Source organism: Lepisosteus oculatus, chromosome 29, assembly GCF_040954835.1.
Source record: "Lepisosteus oculatus isolate fLepOcu1 chromosome 29, fLepOcu1.hap2, whole genome shotgun sequence".
Taxonomy (NCBI): domain Eukaryota; kingdom Metazoa; phylum Chordata; class Actinopteri; order Semionotiformes; family Lepisosteidae; genus Lepisosteus; species Lepisosteus oculatus.
In genome coordinates, this window is record NC_090724.1 from 8970905 (window position 1) to 8994508 (window position 23604).

Below are 23604 nucleotides of genomic sequence, written 5' to 3' on the forward strand. Positions count from 1 at the left end.
TCTCTGGGCTCCTGCACAGCACTGTGCTCTAACTTGCAGCTGTTTCAAGGCAAGGCGCACTTTATACCGCTACACAGAGCAGAGAAAGAGGGGGACAGGTTTTGGTTATGGTCCCAGCTATCAGGAGAGCTAGCGACTGTCAATAACAGTTGATGAATGTCCATAGACATAGAGGAGCTCTGTTAGCAAAGATTGTTTTCCTGGCTCTCCTCTTTGCATTTCTCTGTATCCACTGTCTTGATTTGGCTTAATTCAGTGAACCTGCTAAATAAGTTTGTTTAGCTCAGATTCAGTCAGCCATTGAATGTTTAAGTGGTTCTGGGGTTGTGCCCTGTACCTGCAGGTAAGTTATTCCAGGGGGGCATTCTGGGTCCTAATTCCTTCCATGTTAAATCCTCTCGGATGTGTTAAGAGCAGCCCCCAAGCCTTTGGGCTTTGCAGTTAATTTTGCCTGCTCTCATGTTAAGTGTCCTATCTTTATCCATATGCCTGAAACCCTCTCTCCTGTTCTGTGTGGTTGACCCCTGAGGCTAGGTGTGCATGTCTTCACTCCTGTCTCTCCCTGTCTGTGTCCCCCCTCTCGGGATGAAGCGCTCTTCCCTGCCGTCTCGTGTGCAGGGGCTTAGGGAGCGAGGTGAATGGGGTCAAGGTTGAATTCTGCTTTTAACCTAATTTCTCCATCGTGCCTCAAATGTATTAACTTCATTCCTTGTTTTATTTCAGCGGTTTTTGTTTTTCGCTGTTGTCGCTGCTTGTGTTTGCAGTGCTCTGTGTGCCCTGCTTAGTTCTCATTTGTAGCTGCCTCCAAAGCGGCCCTTGGCCATTTTCACCAATCCTCCCTCCATTCCTCTTATGTTGTATTTTTTTATTTCCTTCTTTTTTCCTTTGCAGATGTCAGCACTGAAAACATGTCAGACTTGAAAGTGTGTTGATGTGTTGTAAGATGGGTTTCAAGTCCGCGTTCAGCTCTGCCCCTTTCCTTTCCGTCCGTTTCTCCTAGCTTCAAGCTTTGTAACGCCTCTTTGTGAGTCTGCCTTCCATATCTGGCAGGGGGTATTTCTCTTCTTTCTTTCGCTCTCTCTCTCTCTCTCTCTCTCTCTCGGACAGTCCCCCATCGCCCTCTCACCCCCTCCAGCGACTCCCACTCTCGACCTCACTGCTTGCTGTAGGTGTGTAAAATCTCCCCATCGCACTTCCTTGTCCCCGACGAGAGACTGGCCAACCAGATCCCGGGGCCTGACTCAGCCGAAATGGTTTCCAGCATCTAAAGAAAGAATAGAAGGATCCAAATAAGAAAAATAAAATGAAGAGGTTTTATTGAGTTTTAAATTCATCCATCATGTGGATAAGAGCTCAATTATGTAGACCAGCCTCTGACAGCGAAGTGAATGACAATAGTGCCTTCAGTCTATGTGCAATTTCAACAATTTTTCAGAAATGTTTTGTCGGTGCCCTCAAGTTTTTATATTTCATTTGACGTAAAGCTGCTGTTCTTGTGTTTTTGACATTACTGTCTTGTATGTGTTGCGTAGTCCCGCAGACTGCAAGAAGAAAAATTGAAAATGAATCGGACTTAATTGCACTGCTCTAAAATAGTTGCTGCAAGAATATGAAAAGAAAATTTAAAGATCGGTTATCCCCAATATGAAGGTTTGTCCTAATCTCCAATATAAAAAAAACTGGATTTAGGCTCAGTGGGGTTGTTCTGTTGAGCATGCTATTTTAATATTTAATTCTCTATAAAACCTCTTACAAAAGGCTACAACAGTCAAAGCTATAGAACCACACCATGGTACTCGTGCATCAGTCTGATCTCCGAGCGTGAACACTGGCCGGCATGGTTTTGGGTCCAATCATGGGTCTCTCGTTACTCTGGCCTCGGAAACCCGCAGTCCTGCCCCGCTCTCTCTGCGTCTCTGAAAAACCCAGCTCCGCGGTCTGAAGGTCTTCCCTGTGTCTCCCACTAAGGCAGCAGTCTGCTCCGTCGGTCTGTTAGTGCTGCTGCCAGCAGGTTCTTGGTCTCGATATGACTAGCCCCCTGGCTTTCTGCTCTGTTTTTGTGGATGGGTGCTGGAGCCTTGTTCTCCAACTTCTTTACAGGGAATTTCAATGGGATGAAATTCCTCTGATATCTGCTGTCCTTAGTTCATGGCCTGGAAAGCTACAATCCAGCAGAATTTTTAAGAACCTTGTGATCGTTGGAGGAGACTTAAACTGCTCCAGTTAAAGTGGACTGGAATTGAAGGATTCCAATGTTACAGCAGTCCTCTCTGTGAGAATTGATGGAGTCTAAGTGTACATTTAACTCATCTCAGTAACTTAATTAAAACTTAATTAAAAAAGAAATGCAATTCCCTTAAAACACTTCTCTTAAATATCATTGTCTCCTCCAGTTATGTGAGCTATGTAAAGCTATGGCTCCTGGGCATGTCCATTTTTCTCTCTCTTCTTACCGATTGTTGATACATGCTGCAAATCCCTCTAGGGCTGGACCCTCCACCCTGCAGCCCAGACAGACAGGCAGACTGTGCCTTACTTGGCTAAGGGCAGACTGTGCCCGACAGCTGAGAATGAAGCAGGAGAGTGAGGGACAGTCACAGCAGTTCTGTCCTCCTCCTCTCGTGCTGTTCGGACTTTGTGGTTTCCAGCACTCTGCAGCTCCCAGCTAAGCAAGAGATCAGCGGTTGAGGTCCACTTCGTAATCCTCTCCAGTCTAAATTGCAGTCATTGTTTTTGGGCTGTGGCATATGGTTCTCATCCAGGTGCAACAGTATGAAGTTTTTACATGTCTGATGTATGAGGTGTTGGATTTATGCTTTACAACTTTCAAAGCAGTCTTCAGAAAAACTCTGCACTGGAGGTGATTGCAAGAATAATGATGAGTTTTGAGTTCCCTCTTGGGCTCATTGTCCTGTGCAGCTGGCTTTTACTCCACATTCTACTCTTTCTTACTTAATAGTCTGCTAATTTAAATTATGTGCTCAGTTGCATTTTTAGTTAATGCCTCAAATTCTTCTAAAGGCTATTTAACACCTCTAACTTTTGACATTAAGGCTGTTAAATGCTATAAATGATTAAGAGGAAAAGTAGATTTGGAAGGTCTGGTGGAAGATTGGTTGGGGGGGGATTCTCTTTCCATTTAATTGTCATGCTTCATCAGAAACGGCTTCATTTAAGTGACGTAGTGCTTAAATAGAGTGGGGTATATCTGCTCCAGCCAGAATATCCCTCAGAACATTCTTTTAGTGGCAGGCTGGGGCAATCAAGGCCACTTTCTGAGCCCCAAGTCCAAGCAAGTGATAGCTTCTGACCTGCCCGCGCTTTTCATACGGGACTTGATAGCTTTGCTCCTACTGATCCGATCGTGCCCGAGACTGGCGTGCGCGGTGTGCACAGCACAGTGCTGCTGCTCGGCACGACGGATATCCAGGTCTGAGCCCTCTGGCGCAGCACTCGGTTCGTATCGCCAGCTTTGGGAGCTGCAGTTTGCTGGAAAGATGTGACACCTACCGGAAACATCCCTGGGTTTTATGAATTGAATTAATGCCCAACCCCCTCCCCTCAATCAATCCTCCCACCCCCGGCAGCAGCACGACGGAGGAGGGCCTAACGGCGGAGGAGAAGGAGCTGCGGGACCGCGAGCGGCGCATGGCCAATAACGCGCGGGAACGGGTGCGCGTGCGCGACATTAACGAGGCCTTCAGGGAGCTGGGCCGCATGTGCCAGGTGCACCTGAAGACCGACAAGGCCCAAACCAAACTGATCATCCTGCAGCAGGCAGTACAGGTCATCCTGGGGCTGGAGAAGCAGGTGCGAGGTAGGGCTCCTGTCCACCGCCACTGGGGGGCGGTAGAGTGCTGACAACTCTGCCTGCATTACTGTCTGGGCCTGGAGAGCTCTGCCTTGCTTTGTGCTGGGAGTGTGCTGAGGGTTTGTGTGCTGTGCTTTGCTGCAGCTCTCTTCCTGTAATAACCCTTTCTGTTGCTTGTTCTCTCCATCCTTTGTCCTGCACAAGTAAGCCCCATGCCATTTGATTGTCAGATGTTGCAATTTACATTGTAAGGGTATGTTTTATTTATTTTTTTCCAATGTGGACTCCACCCAACCACACATCCTTTCCTCCATCCTAAACCTTTTTTGATTCCTTTTGTTTTTTTTCCCTGTTACAAAGGCTACATCTACACAGTCAGAATTAGAAATATTTTAGACCTAAACATTCACTGGCAGGATTACTATTAAAAGCGTAGTCGTCGAAGGACTATCAGTTTACTGGCAGCAATAGAAATAAGCTGAGCTGGGTAACATTTTTCACTTGGTTAACTGTCCATTTTTAAGCTTATGTGCCAAGCTATTTGCAAGAGAACTGTAGTTCCTATATTGTAATATAGATCACCCAATTAAGTTTAAGTTTAAAATAAAAAGAGCACTCAGTCAGTATTGATGTGCAAAGTTCTGGACGTTAACATGAGTCATGCATTTTTGCCAACTAATCTTCATATCCTGGAGGACTCTGCAAACCTGAGCCTGATGGAGCTTCTCTGCCTTGCTAGTCAGTTTGACCAGTCCATGAAACTCATAAACCTCTCTGCTTCACCCCCTCAGAACGTAACCTGAACCCCAAAGCAGCCTGTCTCAAGCGCAGGGAGGAGGAGAAGGTGTCGGGGGTAGTAGGGGATCCCCAGATGCAGCTAGCAGGGGGACACCCTGGACTTGGGGGTGAGGGGCACAACCCTGTCAGTCATATGTAACACCCAGGTGAGTGGCGCTTTGAAACTCGTGTGCTGAACCATTCAGTCCCAAGTGTCCACTTGATGGCCTGCAGGAGCCTCTTGTTTGTTCAGCTGCTTGAGTTTTTCAGAACCTCTGTAAAATATTTTTTAAATTTTGAATTCATCTGTTCATCATATACAGGAGCCTGTAGCCCATAATCAGCCCCAAACTAGATCACACTGCTGTGCAGCGGGGTTCTGATGCAGTTCCTCCATGACGGGCTGCAGTGTCTGCCTCTCGGTTCCAGGGCTGCTCTTAATGAGCTCATGGAGTCGATCTGGGGATTATTTGACACTTTTCAGAGGTTCTTCAGTATCTGATGATTTAAAGAGACCAAGAAAACCTGATGCAAAGTCTTTGTCTGGTCTTTCAGATCCTGTGGAGTTTCCAGGGCTCTCAGAAGATGTGGCCTTATATTATTCTTCCATCATTCTCCTCTGCGTGTTTGTGTTTGTACACCTGTTTGAGACGCACAGAGACATGCACACACCCCCCAACACACGTTCTGCCAAAACTGACAGCCAATTTGTCCGCACTCCTGACCGTGACTTACCAGCGCAAATGTGAAGACAACTTGTTTCCTCGTTTTTTTTTATGTGTAAACATGTATTGGCTTCCATAATCCTATGGAACAGTGGAAAAAGTGTCCCATCAATGAACTCAACCTTTCACTGCCGAGAAACATGAGTATGGATTTGTGCCTAATCCTCACAATTTTTTTTATGATTTGTTAGAGAAACGGACTTAAATATTTGGAACAAAATCATTTTTTTTCACATGGAAAAAACTTGTCAGATGGTTGTAAACCCTAAGTTTTACATACTTTTTTGTTGCATTCCCAGCAGAAATCTTATTTTGGTTCTGAAATGGATCCTTCCCACCCCTCTAACGGATTGAGGATATCAGTGAGGAGACTGAGACACTAACCTCTGATTCTTGGTGCTCAGGGAGAGGTGAGGGGAAAAGCCCCACCTTCCTTATCCGTCTCTCTCTGGTTCCTGGGATTGAGACAATTTTATAGATTATTTTTTTGTTTAGAAGTAGTAGTTTTGGTTAATCCCAGCAATTCTGTACCCTGATTTTCTGCAGCTCTGGCTGCTGCTGTGCTCTGGACGTTGCCCTTTGCGAAGTGGAGTTCTTGTCGGGGAATACGAGGGCTGGGGGAGGACTACAGTTCCAGAGTTCACTCCAGAATCATGCTAGTGGAGCACCATAGAGACAGTCCCGGTCAAGAGTGCTGTTGTAAAGTACACTGTTACACCAGCCAGACTCCTTGACCTCCCAGTGCTCCCTCTTGCCCTGCCACGCGTTTGGAAAGATCTCCTCAAACTCATGGCCCATCCCAGCTCTTTACTGCACAAGAGGAGGAGAATGGCTAAGGATCTGGAGGTGTCTACAGCTCTCATCTGACCCGTCTTTGGATCTCGGACCAACTCGAATTGCCAGCTACACTTGTGCCTCCCACTGTCTTTGTGCAGGGACAGAGTTGTGCTCAGTTGGCGTCTGCCTTGATACTGTTTCAGCGAGCCGCCAGTGAAGAGAAGATTTAACCTCAGCCTTCTTGTGCAGATGTAATTTTTGGATTTGTGCCCCAGTGAGAGATGAGAGGCAGGCATGAGGTCGGTGCCACTCTCATTCGGGGCTGGAATGGAGACTGCAAATTTCATGTGGCTGGAGATGTTTTTTTTTTCCCTTGGTACTGTCAGTTTGCCCCTCGGCTCTGGAGCCGCTGCAGGCCAGGCTACGTGGACTGACGCTGGTGCCAACGCTTGCTCCCAAGCTTTGGTCAAGGAAAAAGGGATTTGACGAGGGCAGACATTTTGTTCATTGCCTCTGGATACTGTTGGAAACTAAAATCGGAGGAGATCTAGAAAGAGTTGAAATATTAGAAACCCCCTCACACACAAACAGGAGCAGACATTTGGGATGGACTAAAAACTGCCATTTTTGCATCTAGGGTAATTTCGACTAAAACCGAATTGCAATGCAAACAAAACTTTCCTTCCTCCTCCTCCTCCCCCCTTCCTTCCCTCTGACCTCTACGCCCCTAACCAGTGTGCTGGGTCTTGTTCAGCCATTTCAGTTCACTTCCTTGAGATCGGGTTTCCAAGACTGAACATTGTGCATTTCGGAAACAACAGCAGAACGGGAGCTGATATGTAAAGTCGAGCTCATAAGTGCATAACTTGGGAACGTTATTTTATGTAACATGAGCAAAGAAAAAAAATATATTTTTTATTAGACTATACAGTGTAGATTTTTTAAAAATAAAGTTAGTAGCAGGACATATAGAGTGTATTGTAGTAAAAGCTAAGAAGTTGAAACAAATGAATTCTTAATTCTACAGACTGTCATAAGATGGACAGTCGTATCTTTTTTTTAAAGAAACTGGTTTTGTGTACAAGTGTATAGGCTGTGTGTGTGGGGGGGTTAGGGGTAATAGGACCTCTTGTGGTGAAGCTGACAGGAACCTTAAAATGCACAACCTTGAAGGAACAGCACAGCTTGTGTTATTGAAACAGGCCATCAGACTAGTTACTTGCTTGGGGTCCTTTTTTTAAATTCCGATCTCTGGTGTGGACTTTCCCAGTTATTTGGGGTTCTGTGATCATGATCAGTGGGGGGTGGGTGAGCCTTAAGATAATTTTACAACCGCTTTCTTTTTCAGAATGCTGGAAATGTAGTATTAAGTTGAAATTAATAGAAAAAATGACATTTTCACTTAGTCTGTAATGTTTTAAGGAAGTGAACTTGGTTTAAATGCAGCCACATTTTATCAACTGAATCTGACCTTTTCAGATTTTAGACTTAAAGTAACACATTAAAAACAGGTGCTAAATCAGTTATTTTTTCAGGTTTGTATGTATAGATACAACACTGCATCTATACATCTATATACAATCTCACAGAGATTGAGTTTAATCCAGTCTAGGATGACTGAATTGTATTCGATCAATTAGCAGTGCTGCTGGAAATCACTGGAAGCAATAAGGATTAGTTAGAACAGGATAAACAGGGAGATCTGGTGTCCTGGATGCCACACTTCCCAAATCTGGCCTAGATGCCCTTGGAATGTTCTGTTCAGTATTGACTTTGAATCCTGGTTTGTCAGTATTAGCACCCACCCACCCCCCACAGTAGAACACACTGCCATGCTTTCACCTTTTACTGAGCTTTCTTTGGTATCACAGCAGCTAAATTACTGTGGCTTAGGCTGGGGGAAAAAAAGTCACTCATTTAGACTAAACTCATTTGCAACCTTTCTTGCATGAACTACAGTTCAGCCTCCATGCGATTATTATTGGATCGAGTGTTCCGACAGCGTTTGGGTGGTCTGGAGAGGGTGGGGGGGGGGGGGTCCTTCGGCTGTGCTCCCGCAGTGCCCGCCGGCTTGCAGCACTGTCGCTTCACCACAGGGGTCCTGTCCGCTCCGCCGGTCACCTGCTGACCGCCGTGAGGAGCAGTCCTACGCTCTAGAAAGTGTTATTTTTTTTAAAGACAAAAATAATTTAAAATAAAAGCAATAGTGTGGCCTTTTCATTCTCGAGTCTTCTGACGTCATGATAGGAGAGTGATACCTCACCAGTGCCTGACTTCTCAATCTCCTTTTTAAACTTGAGATGTGTTTTGGTTGTTATTTTGTATTGAAGTAAGCCGTGTCCTGCCATGTGGTGCAGCCTACCCTGTGAAATGGTGTGTAAAAGGTGGGTAGAAGGAAGTGGAAGATTTGAAAAATTGGGCATCTTTTTAAAGCATTCGTTTTTTTTAATACCAACATTGAAAGGAAGATGACAACGCTCGAGTAAGAATGTTATTGGTTTTGTAGGTTTTTATTTTTTGTATTCAGCTCCGGATTTGAGTTTTCCCTGCTACTAAGGGGATGCACTTGTCCTTGGCGGCCTGTGCAGCCGACAGCGCTGTCCCCCAGCCCCAGGAGAGCAGCCCGCTGTGCGCCCTCTCCTCTCGCGCCCCAGGCTGGGCCGCAGTGCATCGCCTGCTTTCATCTCAAGCTCTTCCCCACTTGTTGTCAACAGTATTTCTCACTTCCACAATGTTTACATCCTGCAGACCGTACCTGCAGCATTTCAACAGGATAGATATCGTTTCCTGGAGTTCCCCCACCCCAATCTTCAGCTTGTCGTTTTTGAGTTTCCTGACCAAACTTTTACTCTCAAACTGGCTTCCGGGACGAGAGCCCTATTGAGCACATCAGAATGCGGTTTCGCATGGTTACAGAAAAAGGAAAATGTGTTATGGTTTATAATTTTGTTTTGATTAAAACTACAAAATGGTCAAGTAAAAAAACATTTCAATTATCTTTGCAATTATCTGCAAACAAGCAACTGGTGAAAGTAATCTTGACCTGGACAGAGGTATTTCAGAATTTTCTTCTGAATGTATGGATATTTTTTTCTTTCAAAACCCTTTTTAATGACAGCATGAAATATCTTAAGGTATTGTTTTGCCTAGTTTCGAGATTAAAAGTTTGGATATTACCGAAATGTGGGAGTATTGCAGACGTTCTTGGCTGATGTCATTCGCACATCAATCAAGAGGCAGCACAAGTAGGACCGTGGGTCGTGGGGTGCGGGGACGTCACAGACTCCGCCTGTACCCCCTCTTCTCAGCAGACCCTGGCGCCTCCAGCTCTCGTGTTATGGGGGACACACCTACAGTCTGCTGCTGTTCTCAGAGTGCCTCCAGTCCCAGACTTTTTATTTTTTATATATAAAGTAGCTATTGAGATCTGTCCTGTATATAACAGTAATGTAGCAATAAATGTGCCATTTTTAATAACAGAAATATACCTTTTTTTCCAATGTCTGTCTTTTGAAACTTGTATACTTAAAAGTTGAAAGAAAAAAAACTTGTAATAAAGGTTTTACTTTAACCTGAGAATTGTGGAACCTGTGATTGTTGTTGCATCAGATCTTAGTTTGCTTTCTACGGGGTGTCCGACAGCACAAGAGCAGCGATTCCAGTGACTCATCGAGCTTGAAGGCTCACATTCACTTGCGTTAGAGGGTTTGGAAACTTTCTTGTAGATCCACGAGTTACTGTATCGTACTCCGAAGAAAAGACCATTCCACATTTTATAGCACTCCGCTCGTTTCTCACGACTGTCCGTCTTCGAGTTTGCTCTACATCTCGCACATAAATAGGATCTGGGCTGTTGTAAAGGTTTTGTTGCCCGTTTCCTTTCAGTCGGATCCTCAGCTCAGACTCCTGTTGGCAGGAGTTCTGTCCAGTGTTCATGTGGCCCGTCCCAAACTATTAACGCCAAGAAGGATTTCCGAACCGCTTCAGGGTCAGTTCCGCCGGGTGGCCCGAGTTTGTAAATGATTGTAGTAGTCGATTTTGCACCGTGTCTTAGTTCTTAACTTCCGTTTATATGCTTTACTGCTTTCAGTAGGAATTATCCTAACATGTAACAGCTCCACCTCTGCAGGATACATTTTCCTTACTGTTCTTAGTCCAGTCAGAAATGGAAGCAGACACTCGTGTACAGCATACCGCCTCGGAGCTAGTGCAGTACGGCCAGCACTATTACATGCTGTCGGCAGAGGGCGCAGTTTGCTTACGTATTGAGCAGAAATCTACAGACGGCTTCTAATGTCTACAGTGTTGTTATAACAATCTTAAAGTATAGTACTGATTAAAGCTCACAGATTCTAGTCAGAGTTTGAGTGAGCTCTAAAAAAACAACCATTCGAGGCGGAACGCTAGTCCGTTCACACTGAGGAGTTATTTCGGGACGGGAATGAATCTCGGCAGCGTGTGAGATTAAACCAAGGCCGCCCAGTGAAGACGCACGAACACGCAGACTCCTTCCACAGATGCGAATCGAATCCAGCACTGCAACGGGTCGAGACAATAAATAACCGCGCTCTAAACACAGTTTAATTTAAGAAAATACATTTACAAAATGTGGAATTTTAAAGCGTTCTTAATTTGTCTCGTTTACTTCATGTTTTCTCATGTACTGTACCATTTTTTATCATATCATTTGTGAATCGAATTTTTACCCATGAAAATAAAAGGCAATACTATAGACAGCAACTACAACAACAACAACAACAATAATAATAATACAGCGCTTTTAAGACTGTCTTTTCAAAGCGCTTTGAAAGCCACATTACTTTAGAATTGCTGGAACCCAAATATGGAGTTTGAAGTTATCTTTTGAAATGGCTTTAATGACAGACTTACCATGTTTTAGAGAATTTGCACTTACACAACGGGTACACAAAGATGCAGTTGTTAGTTGTTAAAGAATGAACTCCCGAGATAAACACAGCCAACGTACAACGTTATTTGTATTTTTTATATTTATTCCAACAAGGAAGCGCCTGGAGACGTTGGACACAGCATGTGAAGATCTGGTATCATGCAGTCGTACACAGCCCAGAGGAGAATACTGCGTGATTACTAGTGTGATCCGGTATCTTACACTTACAATTATATATTTTATACAGATTAATATGTATTTCTTTCAAAATAATTGAAAATAGAACATTTATGGAGAAGGAATCTGGTCCGTAAAATACGTTTATCGCATATTTTTATTAAAGGTTGTGATCTCAGACCAAACAACCTTAATTTCCTTTCAACGTTAAGATTCGCCCTGTGCTTTAAACTAGTCCAGATAATTTAGGGTAATAATAGTTCCAACATAAATTAATGAGTGTTTTAAAGAATTTGTTTTAAGTAGACGAAGGAAACAAAAAGGTCCGGCCAGTTTTTTTCGTTTCATATCATGAACACTTGAGATCTGTCCTGATCTGTGCCTGTGAAAAAAAGATTTACATTTTGGAAAAAAAATAAATCGAACGAGTTTAATTCATAAATATACTTTGGTTGCAATTAAGCTGTTTTTTTAAATAAATTAAAGAGCGAAATCGATCGTTGTCTTCAGGCGCTGCTGAAGACGGCCCTCGGGGTCCTCAGGCCGCCATTTAAGGCATGCGCGAGGGACAGCGGAAGGTCAGCGCTAGAAATGCTCGGCAAGCTCGTCGGACAGAGATACGTCCAGATCGCCAAGTCCTGGTAAGGTCGGAGCTTTGCGTGGGGAGGGGGACCAGGGTTTGTGTTCATGGCCTCGGGGGGTTCTGCGGTCCCGAGATGAGCGCGGTGTCTCCTCCGTCCTGCGAGCCGGGGTCGCTCGCTGACCCGGGGCAGGGAGCGCCGTGGCCGGGCCGCCGCCGCCGCCTACAGCCGCTGCAGGAGCGGCACCGCGGTCTTCTTGTGGGGAAAAACACGCGAAACAAGTCCACGGCCAGGGGAGGTGCGTGTGTCGCGCTCACCAGTGCTAGTGTTTTGCTGATATTTCAGAGTTCCCTGGAGCTGTCTGGCGTGTGATTATCTGGCCTTTGCGGGCTTGTAAAAAAAAACAGTTTATATATATATATAGGACGTTACACACGAGGATGCTATTTTGTGGTTAAAAACGTATTGATGCGATTGTTGCTTGTTTAAATAAATCAGGATATCGGCTTCAACAACATGGCTGGCCAGCCTGTTCCACACTCCCACCACCCTTGTGTAAAGAAGTCTCTCCTGCTCCCAGATTTAAATCTACCTCACAGCAAACCGTCTGGTATCGATTCATCTCTGGCAGAGATCGAACTAGTGCTTCTGGGCTCATTTTAACTCCGAGGGAGCCAGCTGATCGCCGTGTTCTGTAGTTCATGCTTGTGTCGGGGGTCTGCTTGGCTGATGGAGGCGCTGGAGGGGGCAGGGAGCGGAGTCCGTCCTAATCTAAAATCGACACGACCGGGCTTGGTATCGGTGTGACCTTTGATCTCGCTGTGGGGACGTGCTGAGCCCCGACTGTCTCGAAACACCGGCTATGTCCCCGGACCGGGCTTGTTCTGGCTTGGCCAGGTGACCTGTGAGATCAGGGCAGTGCCTGATGACTTCAGTGGACTTAATTTGATGTGCAGCTTCTCTGAAAGTAGGCACTAGTGTGCTGCCCTAATAATAATAATAATAATAATAATAGTAAACTTTATTTTATATAGCGCCTTTAAAGGTGGCTTCTCAAAGCGCTTTATAGGCACATGGAAGAGACGAGGGGTTGAAGGAACATGGGCAGTAGAGAACGGGCCTGGCCCTGGCATCCGCGGGGCTCCAGACTGCGACAAAAATAAGAATTGGCGACAGTAACTTAACATCTAGTCGCCATTAGCGGCAGACGCCAAAGCTTTGTGTCGATATGTGGTCCAATTCCACCTGGTGATGAGGCGGTACTTAATTCCGCCTTTACGTCCTCGTCGCGGCCCACGGCGCTGCCTGCTGGTGAAGGGTAGCCGGCTAAGAAGCTAGAACACGGGCTGCTGCAAGCGCCCCCCCCGCTGGCCGATCCGCTAACAGTGGCGAAGCGTGAATTGACGGTCCGATGCATCTCCCCCCCCGGTGGGTCTTCGACCACTGCAGTGGGTCCCTAGACTTCAGGAGGCCGGGGCATCTGAACAGCCGTCTGTCTAAGTCGAGCGGTTTCAGCGAATGATGCATTGCGACTTTTGTTCTACAGCCGGTTAGGAAGCTGCAGGGAAAACTGGAGTTCTTCAAAGGGACGCATCGCTTTTTTTTTTTAAAGAAACGGTTAAAAAAAAACCACGGAGAGGGTCCGAAGCCTCGAAAAGCTCGTGCTTGTGTGATGGCGAGGTGTACCCCAAGACGGACACCCATAGCCCCCGCTGTGTCTCGCGCCTGCGACAAAACAGCCGAGAAAGACCTGAAACTGAAATTGAACGCGAGGAAGGACCGTTCACAAAACACGCCTCCCAGATCTTGAACGGAACGGATGTATCAAAGTCATGATGACGACACCGCATGTGCGGAGTCTGAGTGCATTGCAGACGAACTCATAGCACGAACACAAAGACAGTGGAGACTGCTCAGCAAGGGCCAGTTTGCAGACATGTCCTACAGTGGTTTGTGGGAGCTCGTCTTGAGCAAAGAGCCTTACTGTACTGATTTCAGGAAGGTTTTGCATTAAGTTCAGATCAGGCTTGTGCTTGCCCATCTCCGCTGCACAGTGTGAACGAGGCTTTTTTGCACCAAACGGATAATAAAATCAAACATTGGCAATTCACTTAATATCTCAAGGTCGGAGGACTTCATCAGGATCGGCTCAGGAGGCCCTTCAATTGAGCAGTGTGTGATCCCGAGCCCTGTGTGAGGTGCTGGCTCAGCTCAAACAAGGGGGCTCCTCTTCCTCAGTGTACAGGATGGCTGAGTGACACTGACTCAGACTCTGATGAGGAGACACTCCATGTGTGACTGTATATAGTTTGAACACTCTGACAAAAAGAGAACATAGTTTTAAAGTTTGAACGACAGACCAATCAGCCGTCGGAGGGCGGGAATCAGGCAGTAAAAGAGGAGGCCAGACCTGCAGGCAGAGCACAGAGGACACAGTGAGTCTTTGTTAATAGGAACTTGGCCACTTAAAGACATTTGGCTCCTAAATGTTTAATTTTCAGTCTGGAGCCCTGCATTAGGTAGAACTCTGGATACAGGTGTTCTGGGGGCAGGAGGAGGAGACCCTGTCACCCGTATAGTGTAGGTGAGCTTGGGAGACAAACGGGAGACGAGTCAGGCGAACGGTGGTTGTGAGGTGGGGGACAGACGTTCAGACTGTGAACTGAGCACTGTGGGGGAGTGGTACCTAGATCACGTGTTTCCATGGAGATCTGCCCTTGTGTGTGCGTGCGCGCCCTGGACAGGTGACCTCTGGACAGCTGTGTGTGTGCGTGTGTGCCCTGGACAGGTGACCCCTGGACAGCTGTGTGTGTGTGCGTGCGTGTGTGCCCTGGACAGGTGACCCCCGGACAGCTGTGTGTGTGTGCGCATGCCCTGGACAGGTGACTACTGGACAGCTGTGTGTATGCGTGTCCATTAGACAGGTGACCCCTGGACAGGTGTGTGTGTGCCCTGGACAGGTGTGTGTGCGCCCTAGATAGGTGACCACTGGACAAGTGTGTGTGTGCCCTGGACAGGTGACCCCTGGCTGGACAGCAGTGGGGACAGGTGGTGCCAGATCTCATGGCTCCACGGTGCTCAGGGCTGATTGAGTTGGCCAACTGTCTTACAGGAGAGGGAACAGTAATGAGTGTGTGGCTCTGGGCTACTCGAGAGTCTGTGTGCCCGGGCCATGCAGCCTGTCCTGAGCCGCTCCCCCCTCTCTCCCCCGGCAGGGTGCCCACACTGGTGGGCTGGGGCTCGGTGGGGGCGGTCGGCCTAGTCTACGCCACAGACTGGCGCCTGCTCCTTGACTACGTGCCCTACATCAGGGGCAAGTTCCAGAAGGATGAGTAACCATGGGAACCATGCGGTTAGCAAGGTGAGTGTGGGCGCCAGGGGAGGGGCAACATCACCCTGCAGCTCCCAGCTGGCCGCCCACTGGAGCCCAGCAGGTGTGAGCCTGGCCAGTACCTGGAGAGGAGACTCCTGGGAAAGCTAAGGCTGCTGCTGGAAGAGGTGTTAGTGGGACCAGTAGGGGGCGCTCACCCTGCAGTCTGTGTGGGTCCTAATGCCCCAGTATAGTGACGGGGACACTGTACTGTAAAAAGGTGCCGTCCTTCAGGTGAGACATAAAACAGGTCCTGACTCTCTGTGGTCATTAAAAATCCCAGGGTGACTCTCAAAGAGTAGGTTGGGGTGTTACCCCTGTGTCCTGGCCAAATTTCCCCCTGGCCTTTACCCATCATGGCCTCCTAATAATCCCCCTCTCTGAACTGGCTTCATCACTCTGCTCTCCTCCCCACTGAGAGCTGGTGTGTGGGGAGCGGACTGGTGCATCATCCAGGTGGGGGTGCACACTGGTGGGGGTGGAGGGGATCCCTCTGAGTGGAGTGTCCAGGAAAGCGCTACAGAAGTGTGAGGATTATTATGGGTGTTTGTTGGTCAAGGAAGAGGGGGGCAGCTGAGTCAGGAGGGCTGCTGGCTCCTACAGTCTGCCCCTCCAGAGGGCACACAGGTGCCCCCTTTGTTCACATGCTCACTTGGCAACTTGCACGCATGCTACTCGGAGATTTGTGCAGGCGGACACTCGACAGATTCCCGGTAAGCCTGAGGGATGGGCTTGAATCCAGGCGGATCTCCGGTTCGCTGCCCTGCTGCCGAGTCCCGGTGAGGCTGTCCGCTCTGCTCTGACACCTGTCCTTCTGTCCGTGCAGGTGTGCGGCTCTGTGGCACGGCAGCCCCCCCCCAGACCACAGGCACTCTGGGCTCCGACCCCCCCGGGACAGAGGGACATGAACCTGTTTGACTGCTCACTTGTGTTTTGATTTGTTCTCTTCTGCTATTTATGCCTGTATTAAACTTTTCGATCAAACCAACGTTGTTCTGGAGTCCCTCGTTTTTGTTCTTTTCCCCCCCCTTGCAGCCGTTCCGGACGGCTCTGTGGGACAGCGAGCAGAGCTGTGCTGGGAGTCGGAGAGACGATGGGTGCTTTTCCTGCATGAGCCCAGTCTGCTGCTGCTTTACTTGTAAGACTTAGAGCTGGTGGGACGAAGGCATTAAACCTCTTTTTCCTCAAGTTAAATGCGAATGGGAGTGTCTGTGAAACTACATGAGTGCGTATTGGAAACATATCTGCTGCCTCAGAGCTCTGTGCTTTTAGACCTGGGGGTGTTGGGAGCAGTGAAAGCTGGACTGGGAGCAACAGTAGGGGACTGGTGCCCCTTGCTCGGGGTCGGGCTATAGACCAGCAGTGAAGCTGTCTTGTCCTCCCCTGTAGGCCAGAGAAAGTCTGTCCGTTTCTCTTCACCTCCTCCCTGTCCCACTGCTCCTGGCTCTTGCGTCACCAGCTGCAGCAGCATCAGCTGGTGTCTGTTACAGCTCGCTCACCCACTGGAGCCCAGCAGTGTGAGCCTGGCCAGTACCTGGAGGGGAGACTCCTGGGAAAGCTAAGGCTGCTACTGGAAGAGGCGTTAGTGGGACCAGTAGGGGGCGCTAACCCTGCAGTCTGTGTGGGTCCTAATGCCCCAGTATAGTGATGGGGACAGTGTACTATAAACAGGCGCAGTTGTTCACATGAGACATAAAACAGGTCCTGACGCAGAGGTAAGAGGACTGCAGGCTGGGCTTTCGGCTCAAGTACCCCTTTCCCTAGCGCTGCTGGTCAGCTTTGCCTTCGCAGGGCTGCTGCTCCTGTAGGGGGAGGGCGGTGTGGGGGTGCAGTTGATTACCGGAGTGAGGTACGGTATGTGATGGGAGTCAGAGGTCAGCCTGTCCTGCCTGTGCCCTATGGGGGGGCTTAGGAGCGCAGGCAGGCGTCACTGCTCCTCTCGGACACGCTGAGGGGCAGGAGGACGGCAGGCGGAGACTCGTCTTTTTGTCCGGGTCGATCCTGCCTGGCTCGGTGATCCGTGAAATCGGTCCAAGTCTCGGACGGCTCTGGGTGTCCTGGGAGACCTACTGGACACAGGGCTGGAGATTCCTGCTCTACAGGAAGGGCCTTTTGGGGTCACAGCCCAGCACGATGTGAGGTCTCTTGAACACCCCGAGCCCTGAGGACAGTGGTATACCTGCGTGTTCCTCCTGATCCTCACTGGGACCCGGGTTCAGGCTCTGCTAGGGTGAGACGTACAGGAGCTCAACGCCCTGCAGGGGCTGGGTACTGGAACAGGAGGCCACCCAGACCAGTTCAGTCACTCCTTCTTCACCAGTGTGCGCCTCTCACCTGCTAGCGGCTTCAGAAGTGTCTCCCCAAGAGCGCTAGGGACAGGAGCAGGTGTCTCCCCAGGTGCTCTGGAGGGAGGTGCAGGTGTCTCCCCAGGTGTGCTGGGGGGTCAGGTGTCTCCCCAGTTTTCAGGGGCACAGCCCTGTTTCCCAGGACTCTGACTTCCAGATGTGGGAGAGTCCAGGCAACAAGCCAATCCTGGCCAGCAGCTCTCAGGATGCAGGCGGGAATCTGGAGCTTCATCGCTGGGGGCTGGACGGTCCTGGTCAGCACAGCGCAGAAGGACACTGCTGCCCTGGTCTCCTGTCCCGCCAGCGGACTCCTCTGCTCAGCTCCCACAGAGGGACACCAGTGGAAACTCCGGGCAGGTGGCTGTAAAACGGAACAGGGCTCGTCTCTCTACACCGAGGGTGGTGGGAGTCTGGAACAAGCGGGCCCACCGAGCAGGTGGAGCCGCTGCCTCGGCCTTCTGAAGCCCTTCTGTGCGATAAAGCCCCTCAGGGAAAGACAGCCCGTTTTTATCCGCCCCCCCCGCGGGCGGGTTCGAGAGGCGCTCCGGTGACGATGCCGCGCTCGGTGTCTCGGCGGGGGGGGGGGAGAGAGAGATTTATTTACACACGCGCTGCGGAGGCGCACACACGGCGGCGCGCAGGGCCGGAGACAGCAGGCGAGATGGACGGCAGAGAGTGAGTATCCTTACCGCGGGCCGGCTCCCGTTCGGCTCCCGTCCGAGCCGGACCGGGCTGAGCCGTTCATGTTCCGGATGCCGACAGCGAACCCACCCCTGTTGGCGATACGAGCCCCCGCCCGGCAGACCCCGTCACCCCCTGGATGCCGGCTGGAAGCAGGATTTTCCGCTTCGCCCCCTCCGCCGCGCGCGCGCAGCCCGTGTCGCTCCCGGGACCGCTCGTGCGGCTCCGTGGGGCGCGCGCTGCGGTCGGACGAACGCGCTCGCCGGGGCTCGTGCGGCGCTCTCGCCGGGACCGGAGCCGCTGTCAGACCCGCGGGAACCCACGAGCACCCGGCGGCTTCTAATCCTCCACGTTAACGAGAAAGTTGTTTGTTTTTTTCCGCTTCATTTCAGGACAGGTGTTTGTCCTTTAAGCCCTGTATCCAATCTATCTACATTTAATCTGAAAGTGGGATCCGTATAATGTCTTAAACCCCCTGCGATATGTGTCGCCTGTTGAGAAACTGCAGATACAGTTCGCTAGGAATTACGGATTAAGTCGGACAAAGAAATGTTTTGGCCGGTTTTCAGTGTCGAACATTTCCATTTTACTGTGCGCTCTGTGTAGATGAGGTTTACATTCTCATGCAGATAGTGTCTTCTGCGTTTTCTTTTTCTGTCGGAGCACAATTGTGTCGTCTTTTCACTCGCTCGGCGAGACGGAACTGCTTTTTCTGGTCACCATGGCAGTCTCCCCTTTCTGTCACAAGCCCTGGCGGATGGATCCGACTCGGCCCGCCCCTTCGGCAGCCGGCGGGGAGTGCTGCGGCCCGGCGGCGGCGGCGGCGGCGGAGGGATCTGCGGCGCGAGGGCGAGGGAGGAACGGTCGCAAAACAAAAGAGGCGAAGCGGCTCCGACTCGATGCCCGAGCGCGCGACTGCGAGCGAGCCGTGTGGGGCGCGTGTCGGTCCCCCGTGCGAGTCCGAGTCCTAGGGAGAGCGCGAGAGCAGCCCGCGTGGAAACTTTCAGAGCAGAGAAGAGGAGTCGAACAGCCCCCCCCGCCCGCAGCCCGGCGGACCGGCCCCGGAGAAGCCATGGAGCGGAAAAGGTGGGAGTGCGCGGCTCTCCCCCGGGGCTGGCGGAGGGAGGAGGTGACCCGGAGGTCAGGGTTGTCGGCGGGGAAAAGCGATGTCTATTACTTTAGGTACTGAGCGAGGGGCGGCCGGGGAGTCTCGAGGAGGAGGAAGGGGGGGAGATCACGCGGACGGGTTTGCAGGGATAAGTATGGGGGGCTCGCGGGGGATCGGGGTTCCCTCTTCGCGTGCACGGGAGAGGAAGAGGCGAGTCGGGGGAAGGGGGGCTCGCGGTGCGGGAAGCGAGTGTGCAACGCCGAGGAGGAGGAGGAGGAAGAGGGGGCGGTCGTGTTTGCTGTCCGGGAGCTTCGCCGCGCGGGTGGGAGCAGGCGGCTCGCGCCGGGAGGGAGCGCGTGTGCGCCGGCCTGGCTCCGGGGAACCTGCGCGAGAGAAGCTCGCCCGAGTTCTCGCGGCGCTGTCACGTGTGACAAGAGTTCCTGTCGCGACCGAGGCGCGCGGTGCGGGAGGCAGGTTCGGCCCTGTGACCGCGCGCGGCGGAGGGAGGGGGACCCCAGCTGTCAGACCGGTGTGGCGATCAGGGGTCCCCCCGGCGAACCTCCTTGTGCTGCGTCCTTCCTGTGTCCCGTTGTTAGCCCAGGGGTCCCTGCGCCCTGTTGGGGGGGGGAGAGGCTGCGTCCCCCCGGGTGACTGTACCCCTGTGCCCCCCTCTGAGTGACTGTACCCCACTCTGTGTGTCAGTGTCCCCCCTGTGTGACTGTACCCCTGCGCCCCACTCTGAGTGACTGTGCCCCACTCTGTGTGGCAGTGTCCCCCCTGTGTGGGTGTACCCGGCTCTGTGTGGCTGTGTCCCCCCTGTGTGACTGCACCCCACTCTGTGTGGCTGTGTCCCCCCCGTGTGGCTGTGTCCCCCCTGTGTGGTTGTACCCTGCTCTGTGTGTCAGTGTCCTCCCCTGTGTGGCCGTACCCCTGCACCCCACTCTGTGTGTCGGTGTCCCCCCGTGTGGCCGTACCCCTGCGCCCCGCTCCGTGTGTCTGTGCCGGTCTGTGCCTGCGAGGGTGTGAGAGCTGCCAGCTGCGGTGCGGCGCTGTAACGTGTCCCCCTGCCCCGCAGCCCCACAGGGAAGAAGTTCCGCAGCAAGCCCCAGCTGGCCCGTTACCTCGGCAACTCCATGGACCTCAGCTCCTTCGACTTCCGCACAGGGAAGATGCTGATGAGCAAACTGACCAAGAACCGCCAGCGGCTGCGCTACGACACCAGCAGCCAGGCCAAGGTGAGGGGGTCTGGGGGGGTCAGGAGGAGAGAGAGAGAGAGAGGGTCTCGGGGGGGAGTCAGGTGGAGGGAGAGGGAGGGGGGGGTCAGGAGGAGAGAGAGTGGGGGGGTCTCGGGGGGGAGTCAGGTGAAGGGAGAGGGGTGGTCAGGAGGAGACAGAGAGGGGGCTCGGGGTACCCAGGTAAAGGGAGGGTTCTCGGGGTGTCTGAGCTGGCTCCACCCGCCCCCCGAGTGTGGACAGGATGTGTCAGTGCTGACGTGAGCGTGTCCCCCGTGTGTGCCGAGCAGGGCAAGCCCGATCTGAACACCTCCCTGCCGGTCAGACAGACGGCCTCCATCTTCAAGCAGCCGGTCACCAAAGTGACCAATCACCCCAGCAACAAGGTGAAGACCGACCCCCAGAAAGCCATCGACCAGCCCCGACAGGTGAGCCCCCCCTGCTGTCCCCTGTCTGAGCCCCCAGGGCCAGGTGCAGGCAGCTCTGCTGGCTCCGTCACCCCTGACCCCTGACCCCTGACCCCTGTGTCTGCAGCTGTTCTGGGAGAAGAAGCTGAGTGGCCTGAGTGCCTTCGACATCGCGGAGGAGCTGGTCAAGACCATGGAGCTGCCCAAGGGCCTGCAGGGTGAGGGGGCGCACACGCGTGGCGGGGGGGCGCGGGGGGCGCTGCGCAGGGCGTGACCTCTCTCTCTCTCTCCTCCGCCAGGCGTGGGGCCGGGCTGCACGGACAAGACGCTGCTGTCGGCCATCGCCAGCGCCCTGCACACCAGCGCGGCGCCCATCACGGGCCAGCTGTCCGTGGCGGTGGAGAAGAACCCGGGCGTGTGGCTGAACACGGCGCAGCCCCTGTGCAAGGCCTTCATGGTCACGGACGAGGACATCCGGTACGGGCCGCGCGCGGGCCGGGGGGGCCGGGGGGCCGGCGGGCGGTGCTGGCTCGCTCGCTCACCCTGTCTGTCCGTCTGTCCGTCCCCCGCGCAGGAAGCAGGAGGAGCTGGTGTACAGCGTGCGCAAGAAGCTGGAGGAGGCCCTGATGGCCGACATGCTGGCCCACGTGGAGGAGGCCTCCGGCGACGGAGAGCTGCTCAAGGAGGAGGAGAACGAGGACATGGAGGAGGTATAGCGAAGGTGAGGCACCGAGAGAGGGAGGGAGGGACAGTGGGTAGAGCTGAGAGAGAGAGGCAGTGTGGGACAGTGGGTAGAGCTGAGAGAGAGAGGCAGTGTGGGACAGTGGGTAGAGCTGAGAGAGACAGAGAGAGAGGCAGTGTGGGACAGTGGGTAGAGCCGAGAGAGAGAGAGAGGGAGGCAGTGTGGGACAGTGGGTAGAGCTGAGAGAGAGAGAGGGAGGCAGTGTGGGACAGTGGGTAGAGCCGAGAGAGGGAGGCAGTGTGGGACAGTGGGTAGAGCTGAGAGAGAGAGAGAGAGAGGGAGGCAGTGTGGGACAGTGGGTAGAGCTGAGAGAGGGAGGCAGTGTGGGACAGTGGGTAGAGCTGAGAGAGAGAGGGAGGCAGTGTGGGACAGTGGGTAGAGCCGAGAGAGAGAGAGAGGGAGGCAGTGTGGGACAGTGGGTAGAGCCGAGAGAGAGAGAGAGGGAGGCAGTGTGGGACAGTGGGTAGAGCCGAGAGAGAGAGAGAGGGAGGCAGTGTGGGACAGTGGGTAGAGCTGAGAGAGAGAGAGAGAGAGGCAGTGTGGGACAGTGGGTAGAGCTGAGAGAGAGAGGCAGTGTGGGACAGTGGGTAGAGCTGAGAGAGAGAGGCAGTGTGGGACAGTGGGTAGAGCTGAGAGAGAGAGGCAGTGTGGGACAGTGGGTAGAGCTGAGAGAGAGAGAGGCAGTGTGGGACAGTGGGTAGAGCTGAGAGAGAGAGGCAGTGTGGGACAGTGGGTAGAGCTGAGAGAGAGAGGCAGTGTGGGACAGTGGGTAGAGCTGAGAGAGACAGAGAGAGAGGCAGTGTGGGACAGTGGGTAGAGCTGAGAGAGACAGAGAGAGAGGCAGTGTGAGACAGTGGGTAGAGCTGAGAGAGACAGAGAGAGGCGGTGTGGGACAGTGGGTAGAGCTGAGAGAGAGAGGGAGGCAGTGTGGGACAGTGGGTAGAGCTGAGAGAGAGAGGGAGGCAGTGTGGGACAGTGGGTAGAGCTGAGAGAGAGAGAGAGAGAGGCAGTGTGGGACAGTGGGTAGAGCTGAAAGAGAGAGAGGGAGGCAGTGTGGGACAGTGGGTAGAGCTGAGAGAGAGAGGGAGGCAGTGTGGGACAGTGGGTAGAGCTGAGAGAGAGAGGGAGGCAGTGTGGGACAGTGGGTAGAGCTGAGAGAGAGAGAGGCAGTGTGGGACAGTGGGTAGAGCTGAGAGAGAGAGAGGCAGTGTGGGACAGTGGGTAGAGCTGAGAGAGAGAGGCAGTGTGGGACAGTGGGTAGAGCTGAGAGAGAGAGGCAGTGTGGGACAGTGGGTAGAGCTGAGAGAGACAGAGAGAGAGGCAGTGTGGGACAGTGGGTAGAGCTGAGAGAGACAGAGAGAGAGGCAGTGTGGGACACAGACAAGGGGAGCCCTGATTGCTGTACTGACCTGCCTGCCCTGTCGTCTGTCTCCAGGACGAGGGGTGCTGGAGTTCGGAGTCGGGGGTTCCCCAACGCCTGACCAGCACGCCGCCCCAGATGGCCTGTTACCCCCTCACTGCCCCGGACTACATGAACCCCCCCCACACACACACACAGCTCCCCCAGGCCTGCCCCCGCAGCCCCGGACTGGCGCACTGGGCAGGAGGCTCTCGCGGGGCCGGGGGGCCGCAGGTGTGTGGGGACCTGTTTTTAACTCTTCGTGCGCTGGCCGGAGCGAGGCTGAAGAGGGGAAGAACGTGTGGCCCCCGGCCGCCCGGTCCAGCCGCTGCCCAGGGTGTCCCTCAACACTTCCGCTGGGGTGTGAACCAGGGCTGCTGGGGCTTCGGGGCCCTCACAATAATCGGGGCACCCCCCCCGCCCCCAGTCCGGTGCAGATCGGATCGGTGCGATCTCTCGACCGAAGGCGCTGCTGTTTGATATTGCGCTTCATGGTGGCATCGATATTATGGGGTCCCTCGGGCGAGGGGGGGTCTCAGGAAGGCGACCCCCTCAGCCTGTGT

General features: G+C 52.4%; 3 protein-coding genes across 13 annotated transcripts in view; all 3 read left to right on the forward strand.

The window, feature by feature from the left end:
* Positions 1-9669, forward strand: part of tcf3b (transcription factor 3b) — a 45362-nt gene extending 35693 nt beyond the window's left edge. For 7 of the 9 annotated variants that reach the window (XM_015365375.2, XM_015365381.2, XM_015365374.2 and 4 more), the window contains 2 exons: positions 4603-4755; positions 5144-9669. In XM_015365375.2, the coding sequence (XP_015220861.1) occupies positions 4603-4748 (146 nt within the window). In that variant the 3' untranslated portion in view covers positions 4749-4755; positions 5144-9669. Of the gene's footprint in view, positions 1-3587; positions 3818-4602; positions 4756-5143 lie in introns of all 9 variants that reach the window. The other 2 variants (XM_015365378.2, XM_069185996.1) reach the window with 2 other exon arrangements.
* A 2040-nt stretch (positions 9670-11709) lies between these two features.
* uqcr11 (ubiquinol-cytochrome c reductase, complex III subunit XI) lies at positions 11710-16115 on the forward strand. Its single transcript, XM_069186013.1, has 3 exons — positions 11710-11817; positions 14973-15118; positions 15954-16115. Exons 1-2 carry the CDS (start codon positions 11768-11770, stop codon positions 15091-15093), a joined length of 171 nt encoding a protein of 56 aa, XP_069042114.1. The 5' UTR covers positions 11710-11767; the 3' UTR covers positions 15094-15118; positions 15954-16115.
* Positions 16116-18638: 2523 nt separating this feature from the next.
* Positions 18639-23168, forward strand: LOC102692918 (methyl-CpG-binding domain protein 3-like). 3 transcript variants are annotated; one of them, XM_069186010.1, is made up of 7 exons: positions 18639-19335; positions 20337-20496; positions 20784-20921; positions 21028-21118; positions 21200-21377; positions 21475-21621; positions 23078-23168. In XM_069186010.1, the coding sequence occupies exons 1-6, from the start codon at positions 18875-18877 to the stop codon at positions 21614-21616; spliced, it is 1170 nt and encodes a 389-aa protein (XP_069042111.1). In that variant the 5' UTR covers positions 18639-18874; the 3' UTR covers positions 21617-21621; positions 23078-23168. The 3 variants fall into 3 exon arrangements, with proteins under 3 accessions (XP_069042111.1, XP_069042112.1, XP_069042113.1); XM_069186011.1 differs by having other exon boundaries at positions 18641-19293; XM_069186012.1 differs by having other exon boundaries at positions 18774-19239.
* The last annotated feature ends 436 nt before the right edge of the window (positions 23169-23604 follow it).